Source organism: Ammospiza nelsoni, chromosome 2 (genome assembly GCF_027579445.1).
Source record: "Ammospiza nelsoni isolate bAmmNel1 chromosome 2, bAmmNel1.pri, whole genome shotgun sequence".
NCBI classification, from domain to species: domain Eukaryota; kingdom Metazoa; phylum Chordata; class Aves; order Passeriformes; family Passerellidae; genus Ammospiza; species Ammospiza nelsoni.
In genome coordinates this window covers 27,817,202-27,841,146 of record NC_080634.1, presented here as the reverse complement: position 1 = coordinate 27,841,146, position 23,945 = coordinate 27,817,202, and the positions used below count along the sequence as shown (strand labels likewise).

Genomic DNA, 23,945 nt, shown 5'->3' with positions numbered 1-23,945 from the left:
CATCATTGAATCTTCTGGCTCACCTGGGCTTGTGATCATCACAGGGGTGTGGTTTCCTCATCCCTGTCCCTCCAACTGCCCCTGACACCTGCACAAACTGGTTGCCCAGCCCACGTGTAAAGTATACACTTTTCTGCATCTGTCACACTTTTCATACTGTTTGTAGAGCTGCAGATGAGGATACTGGTTATGCCAGATATGGCATATCAGGTCCATCATGATCACATTATAAATAAAAATGGCAGAGGAAAGTGGCAGCTGGCCAAGCAGAAATCTCTAACTTTGTTTAAAGAGATTACAATTCAAAGAGTAGTTACTTGATTCTGGAAAGCAGCCATAGATTATACATGGATACAGTTGGAGCTTAGGAGCAGACTGCGGGGGAGCAGAAATATAAGACCACAAAGCCTGAATTTTTAAGAGACTTGGCTAATTTTGATGACAGATAATATTTTATTAAAAGGTGGCACAGCAAGCTATGCTTGCTATTAAAGCCTGCGTGTTTCTTAGCGCTCTAAATCTACTTTCAGTTTTTTATGACACCAGCAAATTTACATTCCATCATTGAGGCTGAAGTCTTGCATGCTGAAGGTATGCATTTCCAGCTAAAAGAATTTACCAACTTCTTAAGATAACTGGTGTGGGGGATGGGAAAGATTGCTTTCTCAGAGTTAGAAACATCCGTCCTTTGTTAAGAATTTCTGTCATCCCGCTCTTTCCCATTTGCTGGGTGGAGGAGGAGGCGACAGCCATTGCCAAAAATGTCTCATGTTGCAGAGAAGAAGTTCTGCAAAATCAGGTGTTGCTGTCTGAGTTGCCTCTCCCCCAAATCAAGCACTTCCAAAGACACTGCTGTGGCACAGGAGGCACTGGGAGACATCCATGGGGTCCTCACAAGGAGATGCTCTCCAAAGTCTCCCTGTTGCCTGTTTTGGAAAGAGGTGTCAGTGCAAGGGGTGCTTGCTGTGGGGCAGAGCCAGATGGGACCAGCCAAGCAGGAGCTTGCAGTAAGAAGTCAGGTAGCTCTTAGGAACACAGCTCTGCTGGGGATTTTGGGGTGGGAGTGGCTCGCTGTGCTGCCTGACAGCCGTGCAGTAATGTTAGGTGTCTTGCTGTTCCAAATTTTAAGTAAGATTGGTCTTTGTTTCAAGGTGATGTAGAGTCAGATCTTCAGGGAAGATCCTGGGCAGATTTGAAAAATTGACCTGTATCCTCAGGATAAAAGGATTTTGAGGATATGGGGTAGGATTGCTGGAGACAGTCAGGATGAATAGGATCTTGAAAATACAGGGTATCATTCAACCATTCACTGTAACTGATGAGTCTCATTTTTGTTGGAGCAATTTGGCCGGTGTCTTCCTGGCTATCACTACTGATTTATGGAAGAAAAAATGCTCGAAAGGAAACATTAAGATTTAGATGGAAACTTCTTTTAGGAAAGAATGTTTGCTGAAAAGTGAAGTTTTGGGATGATGACTTGCAGATTTTCAGTAGATACATTTGGTAAATAGCTTTATTCAAAAACAAAAGGGAAAACATGTCTGTAACTGTCTGAGTGTTTCTTTTACAAGTACTTTCTAAAGGAAATGTCTCAATGTTACAGCAACACATCTAACTTATAGAAAATGTCTTTCAGAAAAGGGTTAAATAGTTCCAAATTTTAATTATAATTTCTGTAACTAATGTTTGAGTGTGATGCTTTTGGTCAACCTTGAACAGTTGTTTTCTAAAATCTTATACCAGCTTCCCAAAATGTTATCACTTTGGGTTGACCTGAAAGGTTGTTTTTTTTTAAATCTCTGGCTTTTCAGTTTTTCCACTTAGCCACAAAATCCATTATTCATGTAAGCCTGCATAGAAGGGATTTATAATTGGTAACCCAGCTGACAGGAAGCACAGTCAGATACTAGGAGGAAAGAAAGAAGAAAGACCAATTCCCTAAGGAGCAGAAAACCCCCTAGGACCGTGTGTGTGCGTGGGGTGTCTGAGCAGGGAACAGTGGCAGCTGTACCTCAGCAGAGGAGTGCTGGTAGGAATAAAGAACACATGCTAATCCCAGCCTGACTGAGCCAGAGCTGGCTCTGAGCTGGGATAGGCTGCACTCTGAGTCACCACAGTGATTCAGAGATTTCTGTCTAAGGAAAGTCAAGTTCTTAATGACTAGGGAAGGGTTGTCTTCTTGGTCATCACTATGTCAACTTCGCAGGTGTAACATCCCGGTCATGACCTCACTGGCTATACATTCTTGCCAAGTGATTGCCGTCTTGTATCCTAGTGATGGATGGTTGTTTCTCGGGACAGATAAGTTGACTCTGCTTGGCTTGTTCTAGCCTGGGCATAGAGGGACCAGCTCTAGGAGGCCAAGCTTACCTTCTCTCTCTGGACTGTATTCCACTCCTTAACAAGGGCTCATGAATTGTGGACTCCCAGAATCACTAGTGGAGTTAAAAAAAAAAATCTTAAATGGCGTAAATTCATACCATGATGAACAGATGTGCAAGACATTGAATTATTGGTTCTTCCTTGAATTTTTGTATTCTGCTGCTGTAATCTGCAGTTTTGCAGGGCTCCTCAGGTCTCAAAGCACAGCTCGTGTGGGTCAGACATGTGGCTTGGAGGACTGAACAGGTCAGGACCTCAGAGAAGCTGGTATTCACTTGCTGTCTAATCATTAGGTCTTTGAGACCTGGAAGGTTGAATATGGGAATAAAAATGTGCACCAGGGGAGAAAATATTGTGTACAATCTAATGCTTTAGGTGCACCAGTTAAAGTTTTATTTCTCTCAGTCTCCATTTTTGGACAAGGCTATTCAGCTGGAAACATTGTATTAAGATGACAAGAGCTCTTATGCTTCAGATTTCTGGGCTTTCTTTTTAAGACACCATAGATGTCGGCGATGGAGAGAGACAGGGAGACTGACTTGGTGATCAGAATCCGATTTGGTTGTGGGATACAAACACTTATATACTATTTCAGGGAGACTAGTAATGTGCACTGCAATGATTAGGTTAAAATCACATACACAAACTTATGCATATAACAACATGTCTTGCTTGCAGAGTTTAATGGGATTTTTTTTTTTTTCTGGTAAACTCATTTCATTTAATCTCCTTGCAACCCAGGTCTAATTTTCAAAGTTCCGTTTGCTTTTGCCAAGGCATCCTGTTATCAAATCTCTTACGTTAACCAGGTCCAAAGTCCATCATCTGTCTTGTGTCCCCCAACATTCCAACACACAGACACTTGTAAAATCACTAGAAGGAGTTAACCTGCCTTTAATTTGGGCAAACCAAATACATGTGCATCTCATATATACCTAACTAGTGAGCTCACTTGTTTTATCTGCCATCACTTCTCTGGCAGTGTTTGGTTAGCTGATGGTTGCAGATGAGAAGTGATCTGCAGGGAAGAGGGCTGTGACAAAACCAGCAGTGGTAGCATCATCACAGAGGGTGCTGTAGTGGCTGCTACAGGAAGATGCTTCTCTAGCAGTGGTAATTTCAGGTTCATGATGTTTCAGTGATGGATGGCTTGGGAAGGGTTGCTTCCTTCCTTTCCTCCCCTGGCAGAGCTGACATCTGTCTGGAGGCAAAGCTTGTGCTGGCTGTGTGGGTCACAGCATCTTCCTTTGAACTCGCTCCAAGCTCCAGCGGCAGGCGGGTGGGTAGGAGGAGGTTCCCAGACAGTCGTGCACTGTTTGAACTGGTGGTGGCTTGTCCTCCCCCAGCAGAAATATTGAAAGGGAATAGCTGAACAGATGAATGCCAATGCAGTGAACTCCCAGGAATGCTGACAAAAGCTTCTCATGGCTTTTTGAGCTCTTGGTCTGTAGACATTTGCTCAAGACTGAGATGTATAATTTTGATTCTGTCTAAGCCTGAGTATAAGAGTTTATTAATCTGCTGGGCAGGGATTCTGCTATGGCTTCTTCCATCATGAAATATGCAAACCCACAAAAATAATCCCTTCAGCTATGTTGTTATGACAGTCAAAATGTTGTTTATTTTGAAGAATACAGAACATGTATATTCAAGGTATTCTCATAAAACAGCTTGAAAAACATGTTTTAACAGGTTATTTTTGGGGGCTGTCATTGCTTTTTGCTTTTTCCATTATTTTCACCTCTCTCTTTCCCCTCTCATTTTATCCATCATTAACGAAGTTTTAAAAAGTGAAAAGAACAAAAAAAGAAATACCCCATGCAAAGCAAAGCAAAACAAACCAACACAAACCAAACCCCCCCCTGTAATTTGTAATTGAAGGTCTAAGTTCTTGATTGCCCCTCTCCCACAAATACTGACCACCATGTCTGAATGTCTGGGCATGGTGCTGAGACTTGGAGTAACAGTGCATGAAATCTCTGCTGTGCTGGGGACACAAAGAAACTTCTTCTTCCAATAGCTCTGTAGGGTAACAAGAGAGCATTCCCTCTGAGACAAGGGTGTCTCGTGTGATCCTTCTTATCCCTCTTCCTTTTCCCCTGAGTCCATTGCCAGGGTGTACTGTTTCCTTGTGCCCCTGCAGGAAGCAGTGTCGCGCTTCCCCGAGGATGAGCAGCTGGCACGAATTCAAAATGTCATCCAGGAGCTGCCACCATCACATTACAGGTAAGATTGTGTCCACAGAGGTGCTGAGGATCAGCATGGTGACCTCACTCTCATCAGGGAATAGTGCCTGAAATAGCTCTAGGATTCATTTCCAGAAATCAATTTCCAAAAGCTGACTCACCATTTCCAAATCTGGCAACAATTTATCTGGCATTTAAATATCATTGAACAAACCTTTGTTAGAGACAGAACAAGGTGTTCTTGCTGCACTCTTACCATCCCCCTTCCCCAAGTATGAGCACTGTGGCACCCTTGGGCAGTGTCCTGGGTGTGGTAAGGAGAAGATGATCTGCTGGAGGTGCTTGAGCAAGATCTAAGAGCTCAGCCTTTGCAGCATCCCATTCCCTCTTCCACCCATCTCCCGTGTTATTTGCTCCCATCATGCTCAGGATAGTTTGGTTCATGCCCCACCCCTGGCCACCCCAGCTGGAGCTCACCTGTTCAGCTATTCACTGCCATCCCCTGCAGATGCTGGTGCTGTGTCTCCTCTGCCCCACGGGCTCTGTGATGCCATTGCAGACACCTGGGGAGGGGACAGGGCTGGCTCTGAGCCTTGCTGTCCCAGCAGGCATGCACTGGTAATGTGACACATTTTTCTTTCTTTGTGTGAAACCACTGCAGGACGTTGGAATACCTGATCAAGCACCTGACTCACCTGGCCTCCTTCAGCAACATGACCAACATGCACACCAGAAACCTGGCCTTGGTGTGGGCTCCAAATCTCCTCAGGTACCGTAGAGGTTCCTCTAATCTAGAGCACCGTGCTGAGTTCCAAGGGGAGTGGCAGCATCTGAGCTCAATGACCTGAGGAAAATGCAAAGATGGGGAAAAGCTGAGCAACTGAAGGGAAGAGCATAGCAGAGCAAACAGCTTTTCTTCCAGGTTGAATAATTTAAGGTTTTGCTGCCAGCGTCCAAGGAAGCTTGTGGGTTTGTGTGTTTCTTATTAAAAAAAAGTTGTTATTTGCAAGTTGAGCATAGATTTAGAAATGGGAACTTAACTCATCACTTGGGAATGCTAATGACATTTTTGATGGTGCCAGTGCTTCTGCAGCAGGGCAGTGAGAGACAGCAAGGATCAGAAGGGAGAAAAACAGGGCAATAATACTAGAGACCTGTTCCCAGATCTGCTTGTGCAAAATTGAGATGAGCTTGCTGGGCTTGAAACGGCAGCCAGTGTCAGATCTCAAGACCACCAGCTAGTTTTTCATATTTGTTATGCCTGGCACTCTGCTGTGAAGAAGCCTGGATTAGATGCAGGCAGGGGTTTGGCTGCTATGTTGTAGAGCTAAGCAGAACAAGGAAAAATAGCATATGGGAAAAAAAATTAAATATTTTGTATCTTGTCAAAATTCCCTTTCCAGCCATCCAATACCCCTGCATTTAGAGGAATGAACTATGCAAGGAGAGTGCAAGAGTGCAGCTGGGCAGGAGAGGGGTGATGGCAGAGCCATCAGGGTAGCCCTGGGCTGGCAGAGAGCATTGGCTAGAGAGGTACAGGCCTGAAAAGCATGCTCTAAAGAGTTATCTCACCCTTCTGAATCCCAAAATTGCCAGAGCAGGTTCTGAAAATGAATCAAATGTTGACACTATTGAATATCATAAATTGGGACTTTACTACTGAGACATTTTCATTCTAACATCTGTCCTTGTCAAAAAAACCAATGAAGTCTGTTTTTCCTTTGCAATCTTTAATAAGTACAAGTCCCAGGGAGGAAGAGAAAGGAGCAAGCAATGTAACTGCAGTCTCCTCACAGGGTTATCCTCTTGGCAATGCCCCAAGCTGTTATCTAACACACCAGTCATTAACTTTACAAAGGATCCATTGCCCAAAGATAATTTCTTCAGCAACACTTTGGCATGTCAAGATAAGGAATATTCCTTTGCTGAGAGCAAGATTGAGAATGTGAGAGCACATGGGGGGCAGAGAAGAGACTATTGGGGCACACAGTGAAGTATTGAAGAAATTGGCATGGGGAAGACCTTAGCAGGGTCTAAGGGATTTCACTGAGAGGTCATTGAAGCACTGAGTAGGGATCTAGAAGCAGCCTTTGAAGGCTCCTGTGTTGTTTTTTCAGGCCCAGCCTTGACATAGCTAAAATCGGAAAAAGGGAGAAGAATGGAACTTGAGAGTCACAGTTTTACCTGCTGAAAATGTAAAAGCCATGTGGGGAAAATAACACATTCAGGAAAGGAAGTAGCAGAGATGGCAAAGAAATCAAAGAAAATAATTTTTAAAAGAGTGAAAAGACAAAGAGAGGATGAGGGCCTGTGAGGGAAGGAGAGGAAGAGGTACAGCAAGAGTGGGGAAATCATCCCAGCTGCCTTGCTTGCAGGAAGGAATCTGGTCTGTCCTTGCCAGGGGCTGTGTGTGGCAATGCTCACTAGTGGTGCCCCTCTTTGCTCGTGCAGGTCCAAGGAGATTGAGGCCGTTGGCTGCAATGGGGATGCAGCTTTCCTGGAGGTGCGCGTGCAGCAGCTGGTGATCGAGTTCATCCTGAACCACGTGGATCAGATCTTCAACAACACCAGGAAAGCCAGCTCTGCAGAGAACATTGGTAGCAACCTCCCTGAGCCACTTCCCGTGTCACTTGCTCTCCCTTCAACTAACATTACAAGCACAGAAACCCTTGCTATCACCACAGACTTCCCCAAAGACACCTTGAGCCCAATATCTCATTACTCTTGTCTTCTTCATCCCTATCTTCAACATCTTCTTTTTCAATACTAGCCTCCTTTAGTGTTTTCTCAGGTTGCCTTATATCTCATCCTTTGCATGATCTCCTGTGGCTTAACCCTTTCCCCAAAAGGAAGAACCACCTGATTGATTCTCAGTATTGGTCTTAACTTTCTCTCTAAGTCCATCAGCCAGAGTCTCAGCTCTTCTGTCGGATTCCCCCAGTTACAATTCCTCATACCATCAATACCTGCCCTGCAGCCACTATTTCCACCCAAGGCAGAGGTCACACTCCCAGGCACTCCTGGGAAAAAAATTAATCTTGTGCTCCAAAAACTTCTATCTTGTTCCTGAGGACATTTTATAAAAGAGATGTATTTTTTCCTGGGACATCAATAGTTTTCAGAGATGCTGATTTTGCTGTTTAGTGATGGTTTTGTTGGCAAAGACTGGGAAGTGAGAAGGCATGGATCCACAGTGACCTCACTGCAGTAATTGCAGAAATATGCACCTTCCCATTTTACACACTCAAAAGACTTCTGATACCTTCAGTACTCAGGCAGTATCCACCTTTCTGCTCTGCAGCCCTGTGTCAGCTCATTCTGCCCATCTTTACCTTAACATGGCTTTACCCCTGTCCCCACAAACTGACACTTTGGGTTATCAGTGAGACTGCTTTCTGGTCACTGAAATGGATTAAAAAGTTAAATTAATGCTGGTTTTTGGAACAATCCCCCATCCTGCAACAAGATAAGGAGAAAGATGTGGAAGTGGGAGAAAGAACCAAATTGGGATCAGGGAGTGAACTGCTCCAAAATTGGGGGAGGGTGGGGGTGAGATGGAGGAAGGGAGTGAGGGAGGAGTAAAGGGAATGTGTGAATCCTGGTGGTTTTCAGAGACACCTCCTTCACACAGAAGTGTGTGCAGCAGAGGAAGCAAATCCACACAACCCAGCCTTTGGCTGGCAAGCATAGCCCCTGCTGGGAATGTTCTCAGATGGATAAGGTTGCTGGGGAGCTGAAAGGCTTATCTGACAAAAAGCCTTTCTCCCTGCACGTGCCACTTCTTTCCCCCCTCCACAGGAGATATTCCAGTCAAATAAAGTCATGAAGCTCTTGCTCTCATCTCTCCTCACCCCAGGCTGGAATGTATTTTCTTGTTTTTCAGAGAGTGCATCAGTTGTGAAAAGTTTGACCCTCCCCTCGGCCTCCCTGCCAATGAAACTGGTGAGCCTGGAAGAAGCCCAGGCACGGAGTCTGTCTGCATCCCATCCTGCTCGGAAGGAGAGGAGGGAGAACAGCTTGCCTGAAATCGTGCCTGTAATTGGGTCCCTCTTCCACACAGTTGTTGACCTTCCTGACAGCAAGTAAGTGCCAAGAGGAGTGTGAAGCACAAACAGAAAAGTGCAGGTTCCCCAGTGTGATCGGGCATGATCCTTCTGTTAATGTGATACCCCCACACCTGCACTCATCTGAATCTACTGCCCCTACACAAAGAAAATTCAGTGTCCTCAAAAGAGGCAGAGCTACTCCTGAGAAGTATTTCAGGTGCTGGGTTCATAGCTTCACTAGCTCTCCTCTCTCCATCAGGGAGATCCTCACAGACCTCCTGCAGGAGGAATGAGTTGTCTTTGCCTCCTTGTGCCAGCTCAGAAGTTGGCTAAACACGGGATGAGCGTGGAGCAGGTTGGGGCACAGATCATCTACGAGTTCCACCTGCTGGTGGCTGGTCCAGGGCACGCCTGGTGCCACTGACCTGCTCCAGATTCTTCATTCTCCTGGTTCCTCTGCAATTGCAGCCAAGCAGGAAGGCTCATTTTCAGTCCCAGCATGGAGAGATATTTACACAGTGGCACCTGTGCCAGCTATGTCTCTGCCAGGAGAAGAGTCTGATTGCAGCTGAGGTTGCTGCAGTTGTTGGCACAGCTGCCCAGAATAAGTATTTATCTATTGGTCTATCTAACTGTTAATATATGGCCCCTCTACTGCCTGGTTCAGATAGATTATAGCCTCTGCAGCAGGAGGCTCATTAATCTACTGACCCAGAAAGCACCAGAACAAAAAGATATTTATTGGCACTTGATATATTGAAGCAAAAAGGAGTCATCTAAGAGAATACTGGCAAGAGGATAACCAGCTTAAGACAAAAATATGTTTGTCCCTCTAGAGTGTCTTCTCCTTTCTCATTTGAAAAGTCCTATCCCCAAATATTAATCTCCTTTGTAGGACTGATTTGTACTTCTCTGTGTATTGATCAGAAAGAAAAGCAGAAATATGGGGATAGAAAGCCCAGTGTGGAGAGCAGGACAGGGAGCTAGGAGAATTCTTGCTCTGAAAGATGGAGAGATTGAAGGAGGAGTCAGAATGAGAATGAAGGAAGTGAAACAGATCTTCACAAAGAAATATGTATACAAGAAAAAATTGCATTAGGACAAGAAGCTTCTTTCTGCAAAAGCTGGGATTTCCAAAGAGACTCAGAGAACTGGTGTCCCACTTCCTCTGAGGATTATGAGAAATTGATTTAATTCCCTTAAACCTCCTCCTGTTTGGTTAGTACATTATACTTGCACATGAATATATAACACCTGTGATTAAATTAAGGTTGGCCTGAGAAGCATTAATAGCTAGTTCTCGTTAAGGAATCCCTTTATTTTTGCCATAAGACATGGTATTTAAAGCATAACTTTGTGCACTGAGAAATGGTAGCAGTTCCATCAGTTCCCTGGAATTTATAATACATTGTGTCATTAAAACCTGTTAAAAAAGCAATTTTTTTTTTGCTTTATTTCAGGATAGTCTGAGCCTTGAAAATCACTCTTTTCTGGAGACAAGCATGGTTGATTGCTCAATCACTGTTGCTGTAGCATGATGCCAGAACTAACTATCTGAAGGCTTAGGTGTCTTTCCATCCATGAAATAGTTAAATCAGCAGTACAGATAAATCATTACAGCGTGATTGCTACCTATGCAGCCAACAAGGGTTGGTTGTATGGCTATGCTTTGCATGCTTTAGAGTTAAAAGAGGTGTGAGAAGAAAAAAATAGAAAGTGTTGAGGGGAGACAGCTCAGAGGCCTTTGGAGGGCATTAAAAAGGCAAAAGTTGCTGAGGTTTGGTGACCATCTGAGCCCTTTTTCCTTCCAGGAGGAAATTATCCACCAAGTCCAAGAAATGGAAGTCAATATTTAATTTGGGCCGTTCTGGCTCAGAATCAAAGTCTAAACTGAGTCGAAATGGGAGTGTCTTTGTAAGGGCACAGAAGCTCTCTGGTAAGAAAACACTTTACAGCTGAATGCTTCTCTCTGAGGCTTTCTCCTGTGTTGTTGGTAGCATGGGACAGCCTGTATCCACTTGTCCCTAATGCCATAGACTTGAGATAGTCTAATGGGGTCCTGCTTGTTGCCTGGTTTCCTGCACATCTCTCACATTCTGCTGTGATGGCAAGAAACACCCTTCCAGGAGGCTTGGACAGACAGCTACAGCAAATATTGCATTTTGGTACCTGATAAATGGGCTCCTGTTGTCCAGCTGTCAAGTCTGGGGACTAGGAAATGTAGGAAATGTTGTGTATGTTTGGATTCGTCCACTGTTCCAGTCCAGCCAGTCTGTGTCTCCTGAGGCTCATTACATGGCACTGGGTGCATGGCTGTCTTTCTAGGCTGCCCTTCCAGGCTGTCCTTCCACTAAAGGACTTTAAAGAACCAACTGCATTCAGTGTCTTTGTGAAAACTGAGGCACCAGGAGTGCCTTCAGCTCTGGCTCTCAGCACTTTGAGGGAAGCCATTCCTTTTGCAGAATTTACAAGAGAGAAGTTGTGTTTTCTTCTGGCTGTAATCCCAAGTTCTAACCTCTCCTGGGCTGCAATCTCTTAAACACTCTGCTTCCTAGAAAATCACATGGCAGTGCCAGTTCCCAGTGTTAAGAAATGATGACTCAAGCTCTAAAAATCATGAACTTGACTCAAAAGTAATCACAATCTTAAAAAGAAAGCATGCCCTTTTATTTTGAATTCATAAAGAAATGTTTTGGGTTTATATGTTCCAGATTTTTTTTAGTATCTCCAAGTCAAGGAATTGTTTTCTATAGGGAGATGAAAGTGGATTTTTTTCTTTATAAAATCTCATGACTTCAGGAGCTGGTGTTTGGAGGACCACTGCCTAACATTGTAGGACTTCAAATAAAACATTTAATATTGGCATCGTTAGCTACCACCACATATAGGAGAGGCTGCATTCGGATCAGAAATGAGTGTGAAGCCAAATACTGGATCCAGTCTTTTTGGACCCCTGCCTTCCCCATGTTTTGCATGTACAGATGGCCTCACACAGTGTGGCCATGACAGACTTCAAAATAGCTCTCTATCCTATTTTGATCACAGGATCACCTTCTCACTTTGATAAGGAATACTCCGTCCCAGAATAGCGCTAGCCCAAGGAGGCCCAGGAAGGATGGCAGCCCCAGTGATCGTGGAGGCTGAGCCTTGTTCCAAGGACAGCTCTGAGTGGCAGGGGGCTGGACACCTTCACCAGCAGGACACACAGATGCACAGCCTTGTGCAGAGTTTTCAGCACTGAAGCAATGCCTTTCTGTGCTGCTGGGTTACATTTTCCAGTGCTCTCTGCTTACAGCCTCATGTGAGGGAACAGACAAAGTTGCTGCTGAAACTCAGCACATGCTTTAGCACAGCTTCAGTCTGTGCACACAAATCTGTAAGTCACATAAAATGTGACTTACACAGCTCCCCAGCTTGAATTCTGTTCCTTCTGGAAAGTGGAAACAGTGCTCAAGACATCATATCCTATGAACATAAAAAGCAGCCAGGACTCCATATAAATGTAAAAAGTAGCTGGAGTTTCTCCTATGCTCATGTGAGAGTCAGAGCCAGAAGCCTCAATTATATAAACAAATGAAGTCCAACAAGCCTGCTGACTTTCTGCTTTACCTACTTTGTGCAACTCTGTAAACAGCAAACTTTACTCCCAGACATTTTCCAGATCTCCATGGGCCCTTTCTGGGCTGCCAGAGACTAACTTGTCTTCCTTGCCAGCTACATTTCCCTACCTCCCTTCCTTTTTCAGAGCAGTAACAGCTACAAGCTTCCAAAGCCTCTCAGGAACAGACCTGTAGAGTGCATAGTAACAAACAACAGCTTGTTTCTGAAAAAGCAAGTCCAGTGAGGATGGCCAGCAAAATAGGTCTCACTGCCGTCAGAAATTTCCCAGAGTTCTTGCTGTAGGCAGGGTATGCTCACATCAGCAAAAGAGCTGGGAGTGCAACGTAAAAATAACCCAACATTTGCTATCAGGAATGAGAGGTGATAAGGCATTTATGTCAGTTTAGTTAAAAAGTCCCCCACAACCAATAGCCTGACTAAGTCGGGGAAGGGAGTGGCACATGGCAGCTTTGGGGATGCTTAACTGCTTCAGAGTGGAGGTGGTGTTGTCTGGCTGGGTTAAGTATAGCTCTCCACATGTCCAGCAGGTGCAAAGCTGTTGTTAGCACTAGCAGATCCCCAGCTGTGTGGACAAGTGTTGTGGGTAATAGGCCATGTGGTGTAGATACATGGGGGAATGCTTGGAAATGGAAAATGTCTGCCTGGCATGCCTGTCTATATGTATGCAGCCTTTGATCTTTATGGGCTGAAGCCTGCAAAGCCACAGGATCTGATACCTGCTTTCACAACTCTTTTTCCACAGAAAAAGCAACTATCCGGCCTGCAAAGAGCATGGACTCATTGTGCTCCCTGCCAGTGGAAGGTGAGACATCCACAGCCTGGCTGTACTGTAGGGGGAAGGATTGCAGCTCTGCATTCTCAGCAGCATGGATCACAGAATGGTTTGGGTTGAAAGGGACTTTAGAAATCTCCCAGTTCCAAAACCCCTGCCACAGGCAGGGACACCTTCCACTGCACCAGGTGGTACCAATACTTAAGCAAGCCTTGAACACTTCCAGGGATGGGGTATCCACAGCTGCTGTGGACAGCCTGTTCCAGAGTCTCACCACCCTCAGTGGATGAGCAATCTGTGTCTATCTCACCAGGTTGTGTATCCTCCTGTACTTATGCCGTGGCTGCTGACGTGTGTCCCCACCTCTGTGTGTGTGCATTTTTTATTCTTTTCTGTGTTGTTTATCTCAGTGCATCCACCTGAGAGTTACCTCTGTGTTTAGCTGCATCTTTATTGGCAGTTGGACTGCTCTGATTTCTTTCTTGGTTATTCTGGGCACAAAAATCCCAGGTGGGATTGGAGGTGAAAAAGGCTTACAAAAAGGTGACAAAGCCTGGTGTGTGCATTGTGGGCACTATGTGATAGCCCCAGACTTGGCTGCATTGAATGGAGAAGGGTGTCTAATAACAGTCTGAGCTGGTTTCCACTGGAGAGCATTCAGTCCTGTGCTGCCTGCCTGTTTTGAAAGAAGCCCTAGGCTAGAGCATAGAAAGCATTCAGTGCCACTTGGCTTCATCTATCTGGGGAAATCTGAGTGTTCAGCAGGACAGGACTCATCCCTGGAGGGATTGAGGAGGGCTCCTCACAGAGGAAGTTTGTTTGCTAGTTCTTTGCTTCCCACTGACTCACTTCTCTGTTCCCATCTCTAGGGGAGGATGACAAAAGCAGGTTCAAGCGGTCAGTGACTACTGGAGGATTCTTTGTTCCCACCAAGATACGGACAGGAGGCACAGGCAGCTCATATGACCTCAGCAAGGAGAATGAGTGGGAGCGGGAAGGATCTGCCATGGGGGCCAGAGGAAGTTCAGAGCTGGGTGGGGAGAGAGGTCTTCCCCGCACGCCGCAGGTGAAGTCAGCCCCGGAGCAGCTGAAGGTTTTCCGGGTAGCAGAGGATGCTGAAAACGAGCAGACTGCAGCCAAAGGAGTGCTCATGTTCTACACCTCTGAAACAGCCACCAAGTCAGGCTTCCCAAGCAGCCTCTTTCCCTTGGAGGCCTCTCCTCATCACCAGAGGAAAGCCCTGAACATCTCGGAGCCGTTTGCTGTCTCTGTCCCGCTGAGGGTATCGGCGGTCATCAGCACCAACAGCACACCCTGCCGCCTGCCCACCAAGGAGAAGCATTCTCTTTCCAGCCTAGAGGAGCTGTCTTCCGTGGTGGAGAGCACGAGCTCCTCTTCTCTGGAGCCAGGGACCCACACCAGGACAGAGCAGGCAGTGGAGTGCAAGGAGAAACAGCTGGGGCCAGCTCTGCCATTGGCAGCATCCAGAGGTAAGCTGTGTTAAGGAGGGGGACATGGATCCTCACCTGGGCTGCTGGAAGTGCCCTGCAGCTTGGTGGTGTGGAGGTTTCTCCAGCTTGAGCTTGTGGCAGGAGAGAAACTAACCCATAGCAGGGTGGGTGTTGGCTTGATAGCAGGTCAGAGTGGTGCTTGTTGCAGTAAGGAGCCTGGGGAAGTGGGTGACCTCAAAACATGTGGTTGTGCCTGGAGAGAGCTCTCCAGCTTTGTTAGTTGGTGTTGGCTCTTGGCAGCACTGCTATTGTCCCAGTGCACAAGTTTTCAGTCTCAAGTAGTTACATTCGTTTGTGTTTCTCACCCAGGCTCTCATCCTGAGGAGCTGGTGGCAGCTGGGAAACCTGAGTCCCTGGAAACGCCACAGCCAGCAGCAGAAAATCAGGAGACACGTGGGCAAAGCAGCTGCACAAGCAGCACCAGTGGCCCCCAGCAGTCCTCAGAGCAGAATCCCACCTTGGAACAAACACCAACTTCAGAATTCCATAAGGGACCACTCCCAGCAGACAAAGCAGAGCAAGGACAGCTCAAGATGAAGGATGTCTCCTCAGAAGGCAGCTGTGACCAACAGGAGGTTGAGATGGCTAAGACAGAAGGAGGATCACGCCTAAGAGATGTGGTAAGGAAGAAGGCATGAGAAAGGTGGGGGACCATGTTGTGGTGGTGACTGGGAGGTTGTTTAAAGTTTCATTGTGTGTCTGTAGTTGTGAAAACTCAATCTGTAACTTAGGCCAAGCAGCATCAATAATTGACCATTAACTGATTTATTTCACTTCTGTGAAATCTCCATGTGGTGATTTACCTTTATGTAACTACCTACTGTCCCCTTTTGGTCATCTTTTCCTGTAACTGTAGAATTTCAGTCTGTACCATCTGTCTGCTCTGAGACTCTCCAGATGTGAGACTGTCCGGATGTCTGAACATTTTGACCTGTGGTCTTTGAATTCCCCTTCTATTTTTGCTGTCCCATTTGTCCTGGACAGCCTGAACAGTCCTTTTTACTCCCATTCTCTACACACAATTTTATTTTTTAAATTCTTACTATTTTTTGTCTCCTCTGTATCTCTAGCAAAGCCTTTTCACCAAGTTTCTTACAGCGATACTCATCTCTGGACAGCTATTTAAAGATCTGCTGGCATATCTCCTTGAATAGATTATTCATTCGAGTTTGTGTGCAGTTTGGGAATGCATTTTCTCTGGCAAGGCCAAGCGAATCTGAATGGGAATTGCTGAGAAATGCGCTGGAACATTCCAGCTACTCATTCAGCTCACTATTTCAGTATGTCTGTCCAGGCCTCCTTTTGGCTGCACCTCAGACCTTCTCCTCCATAAACCCACTTGTTTATAGATGCATTTTCTTCCTTGAACTGGTAGCAGTCTGTGTGTCTGTGTTTCTCTACCCATGAGCATGCTCATCCAGGAGCCTGGATGTTCTAGGAGGGCTGTTTGGGGAAAATGGAGGGGTATTTACTGGGAAGTTGTGAACTCCCATTTTTTCTGTTTTTCAGACTGAGGAGGACCCATCGAATGCCCTTCTAGAACCGCTGTGGCCAGACATACAGCAGGAACTGAAAATCATTGAACCTGAAGAGGAGCTCTTGCTCTTGCCAGCAGCTATTCCCAAGACAAGCCAAATTTCCGAATCCTCCTCTTCAGAACAAACAGAAAGTCTTTCCTCCGGCCCAGGGCAGAGTCCCACCCTCACTGAGCAGAAATCTGAAAGCAGAGCACCACAGATAACTCAGGTGCCTTTATTTGGTGCCAGTGGCATGGAGCAACAAGACAGCCTCCCCAGCTGCCAGTCTGATGCAGCTGCACAGCAGAGTGCTGCTTCAGCCCTACCCAAACTGGGCACAGTTCCAACGGGCTCAGCCACTCCAAAGAACCAGCAGTCAATGGTGGAGAGCAGGAGTGAATGTCTCACTCCTACCCCGGACTGGACACTTCATGGTCAATCAGAATTTAATGAGATTGCCACTAGTGATGGATTATCTTGTTCCAAAGGAGCATGTCCAGAATCAGGGAAAGAAAAAGATGGCACTTACCAGCTCCAGAGGGAAAAGGACAGTCTTACCAGAGTCCAGACGGAGAGGGAGAAACATGAGATAATGACTACTGACGAAAGGGACACACCCTCCTCCAAGGCACTGCGTGGAGCTGGAATCCAGGAGGGGAAAGAAGGCAGTGCTGTTAGCAGAACCCAGGATGCTGCTGACCAGGATGATGAGGATGCCTGGACAGATAATGTGCAGAGCTTAGAACTTGTGGAGCCTTGGGAGGATCACCAGTGGGTTACAAGCCCTCTCCATTCCCCCACCTTTAAGGACATTCAGGAGAAGATGACGCAGGAGTTTCACCCACAGAGGCAGAGGGCAGACACAAGCCTTTCTCTGAGGCCACGCTTCAGTCGCAGCCTCTCCCTGGACAGCAAAGACACGGTGCTGAGCCTGTGGGCCACCCCATTCTCTTTCATAGATGCCCCTGACCAGCAGCAGCCCTGCAGCGACATGCTGCATTCAGTGACTTGTGAGCTGTCCAAAACACCATCCACGTCCCCCTCTGCTTTGGGCAAAGTGATGCAAGATGAGAATGGCCCGAGTCCTTCAGAAGAGCCCTCAAAACCTGAGTACCCCCTTATCAGGGAGAAAGCACCAGGTGAGAAAGCAGGACCCTCCAGAGTCCCTCTTTCAGAGACAGAGGGAAAGAAAGTGCATGTGAGCAAAGAAAACCCTTGGAGCCCAAAGCTCGAGTTGTCTTTCCCACACCAAAATAGCCCAGGCAGTTCTTCACAGACTAAGAACACAAAGGGGGAGTTATCCATGTCTCAGGACACTGCCCTGGGAGGCGAGACTGTCACCAAATTGTGTTCTGCTGCTGAGTCACAGCTGAGCAATAAAGGTGAAGAAACACCTCGCAAAATAAAGACCAGGCCTTCATCCCTCAACTTGGATTCACTCCTTCCAGCCCCAGATTTCTTCACGTTTGAGAGCCTGTCCATGCCATCTGCCCCTGGGAACCTCCTGTATGGGCAGAAGGAAGTAAAGAGCAGTGATTCTGTCCCATCGCTGCCGACACACTGCCCTGCTGCCGCTCGGGGTGTTCCCTGGGGGTCCCGTTTCAATGCCCCCGTGGATCTAGACTTGGATTACCTGGCAGTGGCCCACGCCACCACCGGCCGTCGTAACTCTGCCCCTGTCAGCGTGTCAGCAGTCAGGACCTCCTTCATGATTAAGATGTGCCAGGCTAGAGCAGTGCCTGTGATACCACCCAAGATTCAGTACACCCAGATCCCCCAGCCCCTGCAGGCTCAGAATGCTGCTCTAGCCACTGAGAAGAAGGAATCAGAGGCCAAGCAGGCCATCAGGCCAGCTCCATGGGTGGCATGGAGCCACCTGGAGGCTCCCAAGAGCCCGCTGACAGAGAAGAAAGCCAAAGCAGAGAAAGAAAACAGTGACCCTGCTCAAAAGGACTCAGTCTGCCCTTGGCATGGCAGCCTGGGCTCTCCACTGGAGCCGTCTCAGTCCAGTCACCACCCTGCTCTGGATGCCCCCGTTCTGCGCCGAAAGCGCACCTCTGGCGCGGAGGCAGCTGGAGATAACCCACAGTCTTCAAAGATAGAGAGGCCATCGGGGTTCTCCAAACCCTCGTACAGATCTAGGCCCGGGAGGCCCCAGAGTCTGATTCTCTTCAGTCCCCCTTTCCCCATCATGGACCACCCCGCGTCCTCAGCAGACTCCAGGGTGCTGTTGTCGCCCATCAGGAGCCCCACGCAGAGCTCCTCCCTGAGCCCCATTTGTGGGGATCTGTCCGACCCCGCGGGCGTGACGCTGCGGAACAAAATGACCATCCCCAAGAACGGCCAGAGACTGGAGACCTCCACCAGCTGCTTCTACCAGCCCCAGAGGCGCTCCGTGATCCTGGATGGACGAAGTGGGAGGCAGATTGAGTAGCAGCTGCTCCTCCTATTCCTTTTCTGTGATGGCTGTAATGGGAGTGTCCAAGACCAACTCTGTTGCCATTTTGCTGTTGTTAAAACTATTCTGTGCAAGATGGACCTGAATCCTTTACGGTTTCCTGCAAAGCTTTTGCTATGGAAGGTCATGGTATCTTTGTCTTGCTTTTCATTCCCCTTGTTGCTCCTGCCTAGTCCCTCACTGTCTGTTTTTTTTTAATGGTAAGCCAGTCCCAGGGAATTGCATTTCTCACACCTGTTCTCTAACAAGCCCTGTGAAAGTCTCATCCTCCCTATGGAAAAAAGGAAAGGTAAATCTCTGTATAATTATGATATAGAGCTGAGAGGAAACATTGTTACAAAACACTGCAGCTCAGGGTGCAGGGCACATCTGCTGAGGAGGTAAGTCCAGATGTTTGGGACCTCCTACCATTGTTTCCCAGACTCCAATGAAGGACTTTCTGATTTACACAGTGTACATAAACAGTGCAGGAGGCTGGGGGTAGCTGAAGAGGAAGGTGAAGCTAGCATGAGCAAATCACACAGGGCGTGAGGCACCCAAGGGTGTTTCAGTGATAAGCACACAACCTGAAGACACTGCCTCCAGCTCTCTCCTTGCATCAGAGATGTGCTCTTTCCAGCCTGTGCAAGGGCTGGAATGAAGGCCGCTGGACAGGAAAGGCCTAGTTGTTCTTTCAGTCTTCCAGGTCTTGCTCAGGAGTTTGAGTGCTCAGTCTCTCCTTCCCTGGGCACATAAGGCGGGTGCGGTGAGGAATGAGTGTGCAGCTGGCTGCCCAGCGTGGAGACCCCTCAGGCTGAAAGCACTGAAAGCCAAGGCAAGGTCACACCAAAGGCCAGTATCAACCATTTTCATCATTGCTTAAAGCCAGATGACGCCTCTGCAGCTGTCTCCAGCTGAGCTCCACACTGCCAACAGCAGACAAAAGCAAGAGGATCTCCTTATCTCTACGTCCTTGGGCTGTTGCCCTCTGGCACCCTGACTGACATATCTCTGACCTTTGGTCTTTCATTGCCACTGGGTGGCATGTCCCTAGGTGCTTCTTCTCCATTTAAATTTCCTCTCCTATGATTTTACACTGTTTCTTTGAGAGTGTGGCTGGTTGCCACCTCCCTGGACCTCAGTGCTTTCAGATTGATTAAGAGTATGGTAAAGAGGATGATTTGTGGGACTGCAGAACAGATCATGAACAAGTCCTGAGAGGGGGATTTGAAGTGAATTAAACTCTCTCCTGAAGGAAACATTAATGTTACAGGCAAATACGTGTTCAGATATGCAACAGCTGCCATGGGAATAGAATTAAAGCTTCCTTTATAAAGCCTCTAACTCTGCATTCACCACAGGCTCATCTATTGCCTGATCTATGACTGTGGGTGATGGCAAAGTCAGGTACAGCCTGTGCTGTCTCTGCAATTTAAGAGTCACTGGTGACTAGAGAGGAGATGGGAACACAGGTGTTGCTGCCAGCACTGAAATTGTCCCTGTAATGTGCTTGCAGGGTCCATCATTCCTGGAGATGTCTGTCTGCAGGCCCTCAGGTGGCTGTGATGGGCTATAGTTTAAGCAGTAAACTCTTAGGAAGTGCTATGGCCACCACAATGAGTGTCAGCCAGAATTTCCCAAAAGACGTGTGTTTAGGGCTTTGTTTTGTGAAGTCCTGGCAATTTCCAGTGGTTAGCAAACTCACCCCATGAGCTCCTGGTCTGTGCAGACTGTGTCACTTTATTAGTGCCATTGTGGCTGGAGGGCCCTGAGCCCCCCATGCAGTGCTTTCTCTGAACTCTCTGATTGCAAAAGGAGAGATATGCCAGAGTATTTTTGAGAAGTTATGGGCCCACAAACACAAGCAATATATCTTCAGCAGAATTTTCTCCTTCCATTTCCAAAGGGAATGTGAAAAACAAGAGGGCTTTTCCTTGTCACAAGCTGCAGTCTCTGATCCTCCCCGCTGCACTCTTCATTTGTGTACAGTACCACATGGGAACAGAGCAGAGAACTAAGTCTGTGCTGTCAGTTTTGTTGAGGGAAATTATTAAACCAGATGAGAGCCTGGAGTTCTTGTTTGGGTCCATGTTCTTTCACGGGCAGCAGCCTATGCTTTACCTGGGCAAGCTGTGGACAGCAGGCCCAGAATATGCAGCTTCATGACAATTGTATTATTCTACTCTCAGACCATAATATGCCTGTGCAGCCTCTTATTAAAACTAGGGAATTTCCAGTCCTTCATGCTCCTCATAGTTAGCACAGCTCCACACTGCATATACATGGCACTGCCTCATGAGAGAGCTTTTGATCACCATGGCTGGGTTAATGACAAAGGGAAGGTGTGATACAAGGTGCTGTGGTAAGGCTTTAGAGGAAGTAAAAGTTGTGGAAATGATGCCCAGGATTTTTGGCATCAACAAAAGAGTTTGCTTTGGACAAGGACTCACAGTCTCTCAGGTCCTAGAAGTTTTGACTGCCAAGGCAGCTGGAAGGGAGCTAGAGAAGCTCACAAAGTAATGCATCAGAAGGAAAAGAAAATGTGATGAAACCTTGGCATGTTACAACCATTTTTTTCACCTCCTTATTCTCATATAAGCTGATCTATGAACAAGAAATGAGGTCTGGCAATTTGTATATAATACACTGTCTCAACTCTTAACAGCATTCCAGTAAGTAATACTGCTTTTGGCATAGGTGATAAAACTCCTGCAAGAGAAAATTATTAGAAATCTTTGCTTGATATTAAAAATCAGCCTCAAGTAAGATCTGTATCCAGACTATACTTTTTAAGGGTATTTCAGAATTTGAACTCAGATCTGGGTGCTAGATTTTAATTAAGCAGAGATGCTGCAATGATATCTCTATTTTGTTGCTTGATCCCATTGCTTATCTACAATTTCATCTCCAGCTGATGTATCCGCAACACTTAAAATATAGCCCCAGGTCCTGCAGAGATGAAAGCATGTTCTTAGTTGCAAGGTGCCCTGTTGTTCTCAGCTCCAGATTCAGCTTTCTGCAGAGTCTGTAAAGTTTGATGCTGGGTCCATGCTGATACTGGTGCCTGCAGTCAGCTTGAAGGGCCAGAGCCTGGGAGATGGGCAGGGCCAGGAGACAGACACCACCTCCCTCTGAATGGTGCTGGCTGGGTGGCAGGAGCTTCCTGAGATCCAGCTTTACCAAGCCATCCCCAGTGTCAGTTTCAGGGTCAGACCAGGTCTCTTTAAGAAAGGATTTTCTTCTTTCTTGTGTTTTTTTCTCTTTGGTTTTGGGTTTGGTTTTTATTGTTTTTGTTTGTTTGTTTGTTTGTTTGGGGGCTTTGTTTTTGTTTTTCCTTTGTTTATCTGTGAAGCATTATGATGAAGGATAGATTGGATTTATGGGAGATGAGTCTGGCCCAGGTGAGCAAAGCTGATTTTTCTTGGTATTATTGAAAGGACTTCCTAAACAGACTTGTTCATCATCTGCAGCTCCACAAGGATCACTTCAGAGACCCTGCAGTACATTTCAATTCTCCTGAGACTGTGAAAAGTAAAGGCTTTTGCCCAGTTTGCAGATGGCCCCAGTATCAGACATGACAAAATATCACCAGCATGTGTTGCTTGTGGGCTTTTACAAGTGGAGGAAGAGTGAGTAAATTTCTTTTCCCATGTAGTCAGGCAGTTGGTGCAGCTTCTCTTAAACTAGCTCAGAGTGAAAGGGCTGAGCTGGCAAAGGTGACAATCCCTGATGGAAAGGAGGGACATGGACAATGTTAGCTTGTGTGGGAGCTGCCTCACTGGCACGAGAGTAAACAGAAATGAAGGTTATATTTTACCTTATAAACCCCAGCCCTCTGGGCTGTCCATCTCATGCTATCACTGTAGAAAAACTGAAGTACTTATTGTTTCACCTTTAGAGCTTCAGAGGAACTTAAGTCTGTTTTAGAGAGCATCTGTGAAGTCTGCAACATTTTCCCTCATCCAGCGTCCAGTCCAAATGGTGCAATCAAAATATTTTTTTCTTTCTTTATGGATTCTGAAACACCTGGAATGGTGAATATTTTAAAATTTTATATATATATATATATATATATATATAAACCTATATATATATATATAAAAGATCATTCTATGTAAATGTATTTTAAAAAGGAAATGTAATTAACATGAAGGAATTGCCTAAATAGTATTTTACACATCTGTGAAACTTGGGCTGATGCATGGAACTGCTTTCTGCTGCTAGGTTTGCAGCACTGAGAGTGTGAGATCAAGTGGCTTTTTGCCCACAGAGAAGCTAATTAGTTCTGGTTAATCTGTGGTGGGCAGAAGGCCTGAATGTGCCTTCCTGAGAAGGATCTTGTCCTGGGAAAGGAGGGACAAGACCAGGGGAGACCAGAGTTCAAGGGCTGATTTAGTTTCCACCACAAGCTTCTCCCCAGGCCTTGAAAATGCAGAAAATCTACTGAAGCACATACAACCTTTCAGGCATGCCCAGGTTTTGCAGTTGTCCTTTTTGCTTCTCTCCATCTCTGGAAAAAAAAAAGAATAAAAATCTCTAGGGATGATCCCTATTTTGTTTAACCTTTGCTTGCTCCTAACTGATGTAAAGGCTTACTGGTGATAACTAATTATGCTCCAAGCAAGGAATGGAAAACTTCCCATGAGTTGGACTGGAGATGGAGTAAGACTTAAACAGCCCCAGAAAGGAAGGATGGCAGAAGGCAAGAACTTTCTGAGGGCTCCATACAGCAGTCCAGACCTTGGATCTTGTGCTTGCAGGCACTAGTTCCCTTTGAATGTTATTTGCTGCCAGGTCAAGAGAAGGGCTGGAAGCTGGACACTATGAAGAGGACTGTCTCCATCCCACTGGCCCTGGTTTTGTGATTATTTTTCCTGCTAGCTCTGATGAATTGCAGTTTTGTTAAGCTTTTTTTCCTCTGTGTGGACTTGCCTGACTCTGTGTGTGATTGTTTAAAAAAAAAAAAAGAAAGAAAACAACAGCCACAAAAGAAAGATGTTTTGCCAGGTCTCAGCCATGAGATTAAACTGGAGTTTTTATAAAAACAGATCTGTGCCCTAGTGATGTTGTGGAACATGCCATTTTTTTTCTGAATTTGGTTTATGAATACAGCGCAAATGCTTTTGTTGTCCTCTGACACAGAGTTTGAGCCCCTCTTTTGTTCTGTGAGTGGCCAGGGCACTGATCTGTGTTTGTGTGGGCTTTGATGGTGGGGACTGGAGGTTAGGCCCTGACCACACACTTTTCTGATTGGAGGTTGTGGGAGCTGCAGTTGCTCTGCAGCTCTGAAAATGAAGTGGGGGCTTGGAGATTTCTGTGGAATTGCTGTTATCTGAAATGCTTTAATATTTTCAAGGGTGAAATAATCTTTCCTCTTACCATTGCTAGTTCTACCAGGCTGAAGTTTCAGTGATGTGCAATCATGTGCTCATATTTAGCACATCTCCTGCAGAATTCTGCCTTGCCTGTGATA

The 23,945-nt window shown here is 46.3% G+C and overlaps 1 protein-coding gene across 2 annotated transcripts in view; it reads left to right on the top strand.

Moving 5' to 3' along the window:
- The window catches only part of ARHGAP31 (Rho GTPase activating protein 31), a 60,633-nt gene extending 37,027 nt beyond the window's left edge, over positions 1-23,606 (top strand). For both annotated transcript variants that reach the window (XM_059493217.1, XM_059493220.1), the window contains exons 4-12: positions 4,526-4,608; positions 5,230-5,337; positions 7,020-7,165; positions 8,452-8,650; positions 10,426-10,550; positions 12,978-13,037; positions 13,877-14,497; positions 14,828-15,138; positions 16,028-23,606. In XM_059493217.1, coding sequence (XP_059349200.1) covers positions 4,526-4,608; positions 5,230-5,337; positions 7,020-7,165; positions 8,452-8,650; positions 10,426-10,550; positions 12,978-13,037; positions 13,877-14,497; positions 14,828-15,138; positions 16,028-18,469 — 4,095 coding nt within the window. In that variant the 3' untranslated portion in view covers positions 18,470-23,606. The remainder of the gene's footprint in view (positions 1-4,525; positions 4,609-5,229; positions 5,338-7,019; positions 7,166-8,451; positions 8,651-10,425; positions 10,551-12,977; positions 13,038-13,876; positions 14,498-14,827; positions 15,139-16,027) is intronic.
- Positions 23,607-23,945: the final 339 nt, after the last annotated feature.